Genomic DNA, 14,494 nt, shown 5'->3' on the forward strand with positions numbered 1-14,494 from the left:
AAAATTGAATATCATTATGCTTGAATCACCCATGAAAAATTGAATTTTTACTCAATGCAATGACTGGCTTGTTGTCACAAAATATTTTTGTGGGATTATTCTACTTATATCACTTCTAAAATTCTTCTCAATTTTATGTGACACAATTAGTTGCTGCAATATATATCATGCTTCAGTCGTGGAAAGTGCAACAATTTATTGTTTCTTTGAGATTGATTTCATTAAATCATCTCATTGTATAAACAAAGGTCACTCATTTAATTCAAAATTCAATTATTATTATCAAATCATAAAAATATTCAAACTTTAATCCCTTGAATGAAAAGAACTTAAATTCTTCAATTAAATTATCAATCTCTTTAATTGAATTTTGAATTAAATGAGTGACTTTTATTTGCATCAGGAAATGAATCCTTTATGAATTAGGATATGAATCCTATAAACAATTGAAGTGGTATTCTTTTTCTTTATTATGTTGTGATTACAGTTATCCTTTTCTTGGACATTATAAGCAGATTTTTTTTCTTAATTTACCCACGCTTCTCTTTTCACCCGATGATGTCAAGTCATATAGCATCTCCAAATCAAAAAGTTCTTGTGCTGCAGAAACTAAAGGTATATGAGATGACATATATTGTTAACTTTGACTATCATTGAGTGTAAAAGGATTGTTATTAACATACTGTTAATATATATATATATATATTATAACCAATATATTGTTATTGAATTTCTTAAATTTAATAAGGTTGATAAAAGCATTGACAAGACCAATGTGCCATGCTCCATGCTTGCCATGAATCATTTCATTCAATCATCTCTTTGTTTAAGATGGAAAATCCTTCAAACCCAAAAAGCATTTTAAGAAGAATTAACATTTATCTTACTTCAAAGAAACAAGTGTCGGTTCGAACCTACAAGATGTAGATTCTATCTTACTTCACTCATGCAATCATCTTTTTATTTAAGACAGAAAAAACCTTCAAACTCAAAAAAAGTGTATATTTTAAGAACTAACATATATTTTACTTCAAAGAGAAGAGTGTAAGTTCAAACCTACGACTAATTAGATAGAGATTTTGTCTTCCTCCACTCAACCAACTCCTTCGTCTTTCATGCATCTATTTAATCCACCTCTCAAATCGAATTGACCAGACAAAATAGGCTTCGGTTCTCGTACACTTGTGCAGTCCATGAATGCAATCTTCTACCTCAGCCTCACTCACCTATTCCAGTTTGCAAGTTAACAATATCTCTCCATGGCAACAATCAATAATGTTGAAAGTCGAATGGATTTGAACTAACATGATGACAAATAGTTAATGAGTCTTACAATCAACCATAGTGCGTTCTTATTTAATAAAGATTTCTTTCTCTCTTGAACATAATTGTATCATGCTCCTAAACAACATGAGAGGATATCCAAAGTTTATACGAATTACTTTTAGGCTTTGGCTATGTGAATCCGAATATGATTGCATTCATGTTCCCTTCTTTATTTTGACGGTTGCATTTGATACTTTGACCACCAATATCAAGTCATATTCCTTTCTTTCTTTATGTTGAATCATCTAACACCTGATTGGACATAATACAATGGTGGAAATTATTTTTGTACCAAATAAAATTATTCGGCAAGAATTTTTTATTAAGTTTTAGAGCTAGGATTCCAGAGTCAAAGTGGGAAGAACAATCATTTTCTAATTATTATTAAGTTTACGCGTCCCATGCATTGCAACTCTACGTACCAATACTCTCCCTATAAAATACTCAATGTTCGTGAAAGTATGGAATCCAATATGGTGTCCTTTCTTCTTGTCACTTTTCATGTCATTCCAATTAAAGAATCAATCACAAAAATGAATTAACAATTAAGAAAACATTGTCCAAAAAGAGATTTTCTTAATGATTTGACAAACAAATTTGAATTCGTAAAGCAACATGTATTAGGTAACTTTTTTCAACTTCCAATACAGAGAGCTAAGCATTTGTGTGGGAATAAATACTGCATGCATGCATCATATTTTAAATTGTAATTTAATCATAAACCGTTATGCATAACAAGTTTATTTACTTTTATACTAACTACCTTACAAGTCATACCAAGATTGATTTCTACTGTCCTAAAATGACTTGATGACATTTACACTAAATAGTATATACCTATTAAATTCAAAAATAAAATCAGTCATAAGTTTTAATCTGACACTGGCAAAGAACATGCATAACAACTTGGAGCCGTTTCCTGATAACAGGATAACTAAAACCAAAAATTCAATTACAAAACTATAAGACACAAGCAACTAAAAGAAAAGAGTTAACTCATGAATTAACTCAATAAATTAACCTATAATTACAAGCTATAATATCTATTTATTGCTTTACACAGTTACCGTATCACTTATGATAGGTTTTCCAGAAATGACAAGGTTGCTAAACCAGCTGCCCAGACATCATTATCTAGCACATGCTCTTGTGGAGAGTGACTTATGCCTCCGCGACAACGCACAAACAGCATTCCCACCTGTTCAAATCCTCATTCATTGTCAGATTCTGCAGAGTAAATTACATCTCAAAAACTACAAACAGAAAACAAAGATATGTTACCTTTGTTAAGTGAGATATTGCCATTGCATCATGCCCTGCTCCGCTCATTAATGTTGGCACTTCATCCTGAATGTCACCCTCCATCTTCTTGAGTGCAGAATAAGCTGCTGACTTGAGCTGTGAACTTAGATCCGAATCACAAATCACAGCACCTGCATCATGCTGAGGTGAACAGAACAAAGTCATTGATTGTAAGTACAATTCAGAAAACAACTGAAAAAACTAAAAGAAGGCCAACCATAATACCTTGTGCTCAATAATGCAGGAAACTGAACGCTTGTCACATATTTGGTAAATTTGTTTCGATAAATCATAGATAACAGCTTCACGTCCAAGGTCATCTATCGCTCGTATATCCACGGTATATGTAACCTACAACAAGTCAAGGCACACACTGTCATCATGGGCATAAACTATCAAAAATAAGAAATGATGAAGCATGGCCACTTTGAGATTGCAGGGTCAGTAGCATTTTAGAAATTCATTGCTTGCCTGGCCTGGAATGACATTACTGGCACTTGGCCATGTTGATATCTCCCCAACAGTACAAACAAGTGAGCTTGACAGTGATTTCACTGTTGAATCACTGCAATGACCATCATAAGAAAGATATTCTTCAGGGTGTTTACAGAGGCTTTCCAAGACTACAATTTGTTCCGCAGCAGCAGCCATAGGATCCTGGCGCATGGACATTGGAACAGTTCCAGCATGACCTTGTGAACCTCTAACTGTAACCTGCATGGTTGTTTATGTGTGAATTGCAAACCAACACATACACATGCAAAGAGCACATATACATATAGCAAGAAATACTAGAAAACCAACCAAGAACAGTGTGTAGATAGATCTATTTTATTACAAATGTCTTTTACAAACATTGATGTTGAAAATTTTACCAAATAACAAAAGGTAGTTTGGTGACGACGGATTTGGCTCCTGAAAAATGAGTAAGGATTAAAGTAATAATCTTAGTTGTTGACAAAAAAATCAATAGTTGATATTCCAACACATTCGTAATTTGTTATGCATGTGCATATAATATCGACCATTGATTTTCTCATTTACAACTGAGACAACTTACTTTACCCTCTAAAGTGAGTTACTTTAAAGGAGTCAGATCCTTTGGTGACAAGTTCACATCATATGTCATGCATGAAAAGATTAAAAAGCCTTGTTTGGTTGCAAGACCATTTGAATAGTCAGTTATATCTTGTTGTTCCATCATAGGGAACAACCATAACTGATCCGAGCAACTGTGAGCATTAGAACACATCATATTAGCAAAACTTATTTGTATACCTTCAATCGTGTCTGCCCAGCTATGCCTTTAACCACACCAAGTGGGAAACCAACTTGTTCTAGCACAGGACCCTGCTCAATGTGAACCTGCAGCACGTAATAAACACACAAGCAAATTTTCATGAGCTTATTGGTGAAATTGTTGAGCAAAACAGCACTAGATGAAGAATGCAAATTTTTATTATACCTCAACATAACCCCAAACAGACTTTGGGTCATACTTGAGCTTTAAAAGACTTTCTTCTGTAATGTCCATTGAGTTCTCCTTGAGAAAATCTTTAATCATCACCTCCCTGAAAGAGGTCTATGAATAAATATATTGATCATACAAAATTTTCCCATAAATGTAACCAGAAAGTTCCTAGGTGAAACCTCTTATCAGATATCTCCAATGTTGTACCAGGTAAAATACCAGCTATAGCACCACTTCCCAAGAAAGTAGTTTGAAATCTGACACCCTCTTCATCACTAAATGCAATCACCTGCAGCATTAGAAAGATAAAATGTCATCAATAAAACAGTAGCATAGGTTCAACATTTCCATATACATATTTCTCTCAATGCACAACATTATTACAAAAGGATACAATAAATCAATGAGCAATGAGCACAAACCAGTACTTTTATTGCAAACTTGTATCAGTTACTTGACTAACCTCAACGGGGCGCTTTAGCTTTTGCAGCTTTCCATTGACATGCATAGCCTTCACGGCAGATATTGCAGAGACAATTCCTAGTGATCCATCAAACATCCCAGCATCAACAACAGTGTCCTAGTATCCATCATTAAAATGGATTATCACTACTGTCAAGGAAAGTATCAATTTTGTTTAAAATAAATTGCAGGAATAAATGCCTCACCATGTGAGATCCAATCAATAAAGCTTCAGCATTTTCATTTGCACCATCAACTCGACCATGTACATTTCCCATTTGGTCCACCCAACTGGAAATAACAAAAGCATCAGTCAATTCTTCAGAAAAATTATTCAGAGTTGAACAAGTTAGAAGGCTAACGTTCTCAAACCAGCATCCTCCATCCATTTACGAATAAGATCAATTGCCTTCATGGATGCAGGACTCAAGAATGTCCTCTCCAAATAACCACTAGCATCACTCACCTGTATATCCAAAAAGCAACATTAACTTCCAAGAAGAATAAACAATTCATGGTCCACCAGCCACTGAATGAGAATAATCAGCACAGTGTATGCAATAAAATAAACAATTTAGATTACAGAATGTTGCATATTCTTTCAATGTTATGCTTTAAAACTGGCAGACATTGAAGTTATCAGCATTTTCCTGTAAGGGTCTGGATCATTGAGGTCAAGAACAGAAATTCATATGCACTATTTTGACTATAAATTAGAAATATAAATGAAAATTATCAGACAAAGTAAAGCTGAGTTTAGATTTGGTACCTTCCCAAGCTCATAAAGCCTTGCAACTGCCTCGTCTCTTAGAATCTGTGGAAACAAATCATCTCTTTTTTCTAAATCTCCTGTCTCAATACCTAATCATTTCATTTCAAATAGGTACTTAGCACATTCACGCAATCAATCACATCCATCAACAAGAACAAACAAAGCTAACTTGTTCTTCCCGTTTTCTTTCCCCCCTTTATTTCTAACTTTAATCAAGCCATACACACAATTTAGAAGAAGAAAAAAAAAACAATTGTCACCATCAAAAACAATATACTTACTTACATCATCCTCTTTCCCTTTTGCTAACTAATTTAATTTCAAAATCTGGTCCTCATAAAGCAGTAGCATATATACCCTCCTACCACCACCCTACCCATTCCAAAAAACTCAGATGTCCCAGTCAGAGTATTAAATTATTATTATTAATCATCTTGTCAAACAAGCATCTCCAGTGAACTAACAAGTGTCATGAATTGACCCATTAGCACCACTAGATATATAAGAATCACACAAAAGCACAATTTTTTTCTGATCTCTCTTTCTTCTCTGTCCTCACGCAAAACACAATCTCATTTGAATCAGGTGTCAACTCATCCACAAGCCCAGAAAGGCACACCCCGAGAGAGGGTCAAAGGAAGAATCACAATCCAAGGACCCACATGAATATTTTATAAAAAAAAAAACTTTTTTTTTTTTTTTGCGTTTGGTGACTCGGAGAGATTCAAGGTGACGCCAGAAACGGGAGAATCTCAACCGTCACCACGCTGAGATGGCGTTTTGTTCGGTTAAGTGTGCCTTTTCTGGGTTCAGTTGAGGTGCTGTTGCATCGAAATCTGAGAGAGAGAAGAAAAAAAGGAGATCTTGTGCTAACATCATGAAAACGGAATCTGAATCTTTAAAAGGGTGTCTTTGCACGCCACCCAAAAACTCAAAAACCTTTGCTTTTCTTTTATGTTTCTGAGACAGACAACAATGAAAGAGAAAAAAGAAAAACCAAAAAAGCAATAAAAAAGAAGAGAGAAAAACAATTACCAGAGAACATGGAAACACAGGAAGGAGCTGAGAGGAGACAGAAGAGAAGGAAACAAGAGAGAAGGAAGAAAGTGTTGGAGGCAGTGGCAGAATACATGGTGGTTGTGGTGGTGGAGAAAGCAAAAGCAGAAGAAGAAGCTAAGCAAAAACAAACTGCTGAAGAGTTTGGTTTTAGCTTCGCTTAGCTAGCCACCAATGCTTCCCAATCTCAAGGGACTGAATGAAGCACAGGGAATAATATGAATTTGTGGTGGAAGTGTGGTGGCGGCTCACCAACGAGCCCGTGACATGCACGAGTGATGTTGCATTGTGGTGGGACCCTCACACACCCTCCCTTATAAGTGTTTAGTATTGCTTTTGCTTTTCCATTTCCATGTTTTGCAGCTGCAATTCTCCTCACGTAACTCCCCTTTTTCAACCTCTACTATTCACTTCAAGGTAATTACCACATTATATGCATCAATTACTACTTCACTAGAGCTCTCACACATTTTTCTACTTTAGTTAAAATTTGTTAAAAATTATAGTGATACATTTTAACACGTTTTCTATTTTAGTTAAAATTTATTAAAACATTTTTTTCTTTCTTAGGTGACTTTCATTTTTAGTCATTTCGAAATAGGATTCTTCAGTTAGAAATTTCATACTCCAAAGCATATTATAATATTTTCTAACTATGATAAGATATAATTATATTTTATCTCCAAGATTCATGGAGATATAATCAAGTAAAATATGATTACATCTAGATACTGTTTTTTTCAGTAAATACATCTTTTTTTTCTTAATTTATACTACTTTGCAATTTAATTCTCAATATACACTATTTAGGGCTTTTTTTTTCTTTTTTGTTTTATTTTAATTTAAAATATTATAATATATAATTTTTTTAATTGGTTTTAAAATTACTTATTTATTAGATTAAATTTTATAAAAAAATTTAATTTTTTTAAAGAAAATGATATTATTAAATATAATTATTTTTGTTTTATTATTTAATTTACTTAGCATATTTTTTAGATGAATATTTTTATTTAAAATCTGAATTTTCTAATATAATTATTTTCAATATAATTATATTACTAAATATAATTAATTTGTTTATGTCATTAGATTTGATTAAAAATGAGAGGACTTTTTGTTTAACAACTTATTTACAGAAGAACATCATATTGTATCATCAATAAAATACTTAAACAATTATACTTGACAAAGAAAAAATTTAAGATGGAGATATGTTGGGACAATTGTTTCTGTTATGATCATGTTGTCGGAAAATTTCATATTTTTTTCTATTTTTTCGTTCATTTTTTTCTTCGTCCATCTCGGTGGAAATGCGAGTTGAAACGTGACATTTTTCGTCCTCTTTCTCCTTGGATCATGACCCCCAATGATCTCGTTCATATTCTTGTCACTGATTCGGTTGGCAAGAAAAAAAATTGCTAATTAAATATCTTTAAAGATATTTTTAATATATTTTTATTATAAAAAATAACTCATATTTAGCATTTATCACTATCCTTTGGATACTTTAATCTTTTCTTTTCATATTTGTAAGCCATAAATAATAAAAATATCAATTCTTATCACTTAAGTCAAAAATAACTACTAAAAGTACATACAAAGTAACCAAAAATTATACTCTAATTTTATCCCATTTTTTTATTTGTATATTTTTTCTTTTAAAAAATATAAAACAAAATTATAAAATTTAATTTAATAAATAAGTAATTTTAAAACCAATTAAAAAATTATATAGTATAATATTTATATTTTATAATATTTTAAATTAAAAAAAAAACAAAAATGAGAGATAAAGTCACAAGTAGTGTATATTGGGAATTAGATTGCAAAGTAGTGTAGATTGGAAAAAAGTAAGAGAGAGAATATGTATTTACAGAAAAAAACCACGAGATACAATTACGATATGATTAGGATATAACTTAAGATGTGATAAGATATAATTAGATTTTCTAATATTATAAATATAAAGTCGTGAGTTGATCAGTAGATATATTTGTCGGGTTCATTTATTGGCCTGTGACCTATCTGATGGGGTTGTCATTGAGTTTCATTAGGTTTAGCCCAATAGAGATCGGAAGATAAACAAACTTCAGGCTTGAATACATTAATCCGAAGAGTCTAAAACATGAAGTCCTTTCATTGGACTCAATCCAATGAAGACCAAAAGGTACAAGTCTTCAAACAAAAAATTGACCGATCTTAATTTTTATGTTTTTGTTTATATTATTCATCTCTTCTATTAAGTATCATTATTAAGTGATGATGTGACAGTCACATGTCAAATTCTAAGGTAAATTTCATTTTTAGTAATTTATCTTTTTACAAAAATTACTTTTAGTCCTACAACATTTTACAAAATTTATTTTTAATTCCTTAACATTTTTTTACTAGTCTCAGTTTCTCAAATGTTTTTTTTTATCTTTCTTAGTCCCTAGACAATTTTTTTGGATAAATTTTAGTCCTTCTCATCAAATATAATTATTAAGTGATATGTTGCTTCAAAACATTTTTTGATGATTCTAAGGCATTATAATTTTTTTACGATGTAAAATTACTAGAAATAATGTTATTATTATGTGACTATTCCCTAAGGAGGTAGAGTACTAGCTAGTGGGGTTAGGGACTAGGGATCTAAAGGGTTTGAAGACCATGGGTTTGGAAAGGTTTATAAGTTACATTTCTTGTTTTTTTTTTCATTCTTCTTTTTAACTTCACTCCCTTGAATCATTTTTTTTAGTAATTTTATATCATTAGGAAACTTCTAGCACCTTAGAACTATTAGAAAATATCTTGAACCATCAATATTGTATCATGTATCACATCATACTAGTAGTCCATGAGGCAAGTCATGTGATTACAACATAGTCGTTTAACATAATACTTGATGAAAAAGACTTGAAATAATGATGGACAAAAGATGAGAGGACTAAGACCAGTCACAAAAATTGTTAAAGGATTAAGACCAATCAAAAAATTATTAAGGGACTAAGATCAATAATTATTGAAAGACTAATTATTATGAGAAATTTCTGTTAAAAGATGAATGAGTAAAAATATAATTTGCCCTGAAATTTGATATGTGGTTGCCACATCATATTAGTAAGTCACTTGATAAGTTATATGGTTATTATATCATCACCTAACAATGATACTTAACAATAAAGACTAAAAACATAAATAAAGAAAAATATAAAAATAAAGACTAGACCAAATTTTGTTTAAAGACTAAAAACAAAAAACATCAAAAGTTGAGGAAAAAAATATTTTGTCCTAAAAATTATAGTCATACATTCTAACACATTTTTTTACTTTAGTCAAAATTTATCAAAAATTATAAAATTACATGTGAGTAAAATTGATTCAACATATTCTCAAGCAAGCTTAAAGTGACTTTTGAGGTGTGGCTTTTTAAAAATTGACAAAAGTAATCGAAAAAGTTAAGTGTCTTACAAAAAATAACAATGATTTTTATATGACAGTTTAAATTTGATTCACCAAGTAAAAGACACATCTTAATTGTCACTATACTAAATAACATTTTTTTGATGAGCCTAAAAGATAGGTGTGTGACATCTCATGTTTAGATCGACCTGAGTTAGATTCATTAAATAAGAAATGAATTTTAATTTTTTAAAATTTTTAATAAATTTCACTCAATAATAAATAATGTATCTAAAAAAGTGTATTGATAATTTTTTTTATTATTAATTAAATCACACTTTTTTTTACACATTTTTTGTTATTAAGTTAAATTTATGTCAATTCCACTAAAAATAATCTGATAAATCTCATTCTCGAATTAATAGGACTAATATGAATTTCACTCCATGATAGATTCACGGAGTGTGGGTTACACAGACTATTAGAGAGCGTATTAATAGTAATTTTAACTAATTTTATTATAATAATGTAATTTAAATACATAGGAAGTGTAAAGTTTTATATGTTGTCAATAAATTATAAATTTTCGTGAATAATAAAAATTATTAAATTATACTAAATACTTTAACAGTCACGAGTAAAATACTTTTTAGTTGATTAAAAGTGTAATAATATTTATATTGGTCGTATTAAATAATTACACTGTTATTTTTATTATTAAGATTTAGTAAACTCACAAAAATGTTGTTTAAAAATGATAAATAAATACATGAATACTATTAAATACAATTTTAAAAAAAAATAATTTTAGTTTTAGGAAGAATTTATTTAAATTAATAAAAATATTTTATATTAATGTATAATCTTTAACATATTTTAGTAAAGTTTTTGTTTTGACTCGTTAAAATAATTTTTTAATTTATTTATATAAATTTCGTAGTCACAACTTACGTTTATGATATAAATTTTTATATTAGTTAAATTATTTCCTCACATGCTCTCTTATAATTAGTGTTTGGAAAATACTCGTAATTAGTGGAGTAATTCTCTTTGTATTATTATCCTGCTCCGGGTGTCCGCCTGTTGAAAACGATGTTTCTAGTCGCGTCTTTTTTAATTATTTTTGGTGTAATAATTGGTGTCTTTTACTGAGGAGTAAGTCTATAATTTATATTTTTTAATATTATAATGATTTTATTAATTTTATTTTTAATTTTACAAAAAATTATATTAATATTTAAAAATATATATTCAAAAGAAATTATATTCATACATATTATGTATTACTGTTATTCATATAAACATGTTAAAAATATTACTTTTGTAAAATATATTTGTATTTAATTTATGATAGTTTATTAGTGATGTTTGAGCAGAAAAGTGTTTTTTTACATGGTCATAGATATTTATTATATTTATTATGTGAAACAATTATACTCAATTTAAGCAGAATTATTATATGGATAACCACAATTTCTTCTTAGTATTTAATTTAATTACATATTCAAAAATCTATTTTGTAATATTTAATATAATTACATTTCTAAAACTCTAATTTGATATGATTGATTAAACTTAAATAATTTGATATTAATTAATCCACACATTTTATTGTTGAGAAAAAAGAATTTAAAACAATATAAAAATTTAATACAAAATTATTTAAGACCAAAGAAATTTTAATGAAAGAGAAGGAAAAAGAAGGGAAGGGAGAAGAGAGATTTTAATTAGACATTGTATATTTGGTTAAGAAGAGGAGAGAAAAAATCATTAAAGTTGTGCTAGTTTTTTTAAAAATATTTTAACAAAATATTCTTTATACTATCATTCCTCAAAGATCTCAAAGATGCAAGGACATAATGTGCTCTCTTGGTTGAAATATCAACAATAATACAAGAAGAAAGGTTAAATATTGTATTAATAAAAGATAATAATATTTTTATAAATAATAGTTTTTTTTATCACTGAGATTAGAAAGACATATATAGACAATGTCGCCTACTAAGTTAAAAAATAAGTTCTGATGAAGAGTGTGTTACATCTAGTTACAAGTAAATAAGATTTTCAAAAAAGTTTTTTAAATAAACACTTGATGAGTAAGTGTGTCAAGATGAACTTAAAAAAATATTTAAACAACTTGCTTAATTAAGAGATAAGTAGAAACATTTGTTTTACGTTGGTTAATTCAAATAGAGTTACATTTAGTTCTCCTTATATAACTGTAAAGGATTTTACTAATCAAAACTTTGATTACAAACAAATATTTTATTTTATCACTCCTAGTTATACAAGTATTTTATATGTCACTCCTGACACACCTTAGACTTCCCTTAAATCTAAGAACATTTAAGTATTCTTTAAACTAAGTCATTCCTAACATTCACAAACAAAAGTTTGAATGAATAGAATGATTCAATAGCACTCAAAGAGTGAATATACAATTAAGCTAAAATACAAATAAACATTGTTTGACAAAGGATGAAAAGTTTAAGTGCTTTGTGTGTCATCCACTAATTTAGCATAATTTTGCTTTAGAAAACATCTATTCATTTTTTCACTTTGTTGTTGATTTCTTGAGTAAGAGATGTCTTTTTTAGACTTCACTGAAGGATCCGTTATGAGATCAACATTGAGCCTTGATAAGATCGTTGTCTCATAGCTAGGGGTGAAAACATATGGTGTGCCATGAATGGAGAGATAAGAATAATAGTATAGATAAGTGCATCTACTCCTCTTCTATGATAAAAGTGACCTTTGAGAAATATTCTGTAAATTCTGTCTATTTCATTCTATTATGTCATTTCTTTAAATTCAAATGTTAACAATGTTAAATAAAGAGATGAAAAAATGAAATTCGAAAAGTGAGATCATGCACTTCTCTTTGTAACTAACATAGTCCTTTCGTATTTTGTTGAACATCACTTATATGGATATAAAATGAAGCGTATAAATGATTTAAGTTCAATAGACATATATAGAAACAACTCATTGTGTAAACACTAAATTTAGCAGCGCGTTAAATGCTAAATATATCTTAATAAAATTGTTTTCCTCTTATGAGTTAACACATACTTACTAGAGGTGGGGAAGGTGATTAAATAACAAGTGAGCTCATTTATGTAGAAGGTCTTCATGTTCACTTAATAATATCTTAATAGTCCATCAATAACTTATACTTTTATAATCATCAAAATCTAAGATATGATAGGTTGTCTAGTAGTTGGTGGACGATCCAAACCTAACATTAATAATCTAATCTTATTTTATAAACAAACTTATTAGTTGTTTTAAAAAAGTGTTACGATCATAAGCTATAATTATTTATTCTAATTTGTAATTATGAAATAATATCTTGTTAAATAAATGTTTTGTCTTTATTCTAATATCCTTCATATATGATTAATTAAATCATATATCATAATTTTAAAAATTGAACCGGTGATTGAGTCACTAGGAAAATGATCAAATTAGTAAGTTGATAATTAAATTGCCTTATATAATTAATAGGTTGAATTTTGCTTGTTTAACTTATTTATAAATTAATTATTTTTTCATTTATGAAAAATTTAAATTATTTTTTAATTTTATCAATTTAGTATTGAATAAAACATTTTAATATTGGGTATTAATTTACAAACAAAAATATGTGTGGTGTGATATCAAAGAATCTATATAATTTTGATTCTCAGCTCAAAACATCTAATCTTTCGACTTAAATAACCAATTCCATTTCTATCTTTTTTAAAAAAAAATTCCTGATACACACAACCTATTGCTGAATTTGTAAAATAAAAATTAAAAAAAACCAACAAACCAATAATTACAATGATCTTGAAAACCGAATTCTTATTGCATACGCAAAAATATGAAATTGAGCTGACTCTTTCACATTTTTTACCTAAGAAGACCAAAAGTGTAATTAAGCGACTTGATCCCCTGCAGTGAAAAATATAATTACAGGAAGTGCAGTTTTATATTTCTTCACACACTTTTTCATCATTAATTTAAAAATAACTGCAGAGATCGAGTGCAATTTTATAATTCAGTACACCTTTTTCAGTATTAATTAGATAAAATATAAATAAAAAATAATAAAAATAAAGAAAAGTATGTCATTTAAAATTTAACCGCACTCTTTGTAGTTGTTTTTTCACTTGCAGGAATTCGGATCCATAATTAAGCCCAAAATGAAGAAGCATAATATGACAGACGCAAGCAATTAATGGCGCCCTGGCATTGAATTCTCTCTCAACCTCTACTCATTATTTTACAACTTCGTTATTCCAAAACTCATCATTTGCAGTAAATTCCTTCAAGATATTTTGAGTTTGAGCTCTCTCAAATATCTTCCTTTAAAAAAAATAAATCCCTTGATGTCAAATGTTTGATTTGATTGTTTTTTGTTTTCATTTTTATTTAAAACAAAATGATACTAAAAATGTATTTGATTGAATTTTTGAAAACATTTGTAGTGAAAATGAAAACAGGAAAATATCAGAAAATGAAAATAATAAAATCTTATTTTCAGTGTTTTTTCTCATTTTTGGTAAAATGAAAACACGGTGACAAAAAATATAATTTTAAACAAATCTAAAAATACAAAAAAGAAACAAGAAGTAAATATATCATAAATTTTCAGTATTTTTATTTCCCGAAAACAGAAAATAAAAAGTCAAACTAAACGTGTTTTCAGAAAAATAATCTTTTAAAATAAAAATAAT

The 14,494-nt window shown here is 28.9% G+C and overlaps 1 protein-coding gene across 6 annotated transcripts; it reads right to left on the bottom strand.

Annotated features, from left to right (window-relative positions):
* Nucleotides 1–957: 957 nt before the first annotated feature.
* On the bottom strand, nucleotides 958–6,672 carry AAH (allantoate amidohydrolase). 6 transcript variants are annotated; one of them, XR_005888532.1, is made up of 14 exons: nucleotides 6,369–6,672; nucleotides 5,331–5,422; nucleotides 4,924–5,027; nucleotides 4,768–4,852; nucleotides 4,563–4,679; nucleotides 4,279–4,388; nucleotides 4,094–4,199; nucleotides 3,907–3,993; nucleotides 3,100–3,342; nucleotides 2,854–2,979; nucleotides 2,608–2,769; nucleotides 2,394–2,524; nucleotides 1,443–1,578; nucleotides 958–1,226 (listed from the first exon to the last, which is right to left on the bottom strand). XR_005888532.1 is itself a non-coding variant. In XM_014767310.2 (13 exons), exons 1-12 carry the CDS (start codon nucleotides 6,463–6,465, stop codon nucleotides 2,402–2,404), a joined length of 1,452 nt encoding a protein of 483 aa, XP_014622796.1. In that variant the 5' UTR covers nucleotides 6,466–6,672; the 3' UTR covers nucleotides 958–1,226; nucleotides 2,394–2,401. The 6 variants fall into 6 exon arrangements, 5 of the variants coding, with proteins under 5 accessions (XP_014622796.1, XP_014622795.1, NP_001336341.1 ...); XM_014767310.2 differs by lacking the exon at nucleotides 1,443–1,578; XM_014767309.3 differs by having other exon boundaries at nucleotides 958–1,578.
* Nucleotides 6,673–14,494: the final 7,822 nt, after the last annotated feature.

This window comes from Glycine max, chromosome 15 (genome assembly GCF_000004515.6).
Source record: "Glycine max cultivar Williams 82 chromosome 15, Glycine_max_v4.0, whole genome shotgun sequence".
Lineage (NCBI taxonomy): Eukaryota > Viridiplantae > Streptophyta > Magnoliopsida > Fabales > Fabaceae > Glycine > Glycine max.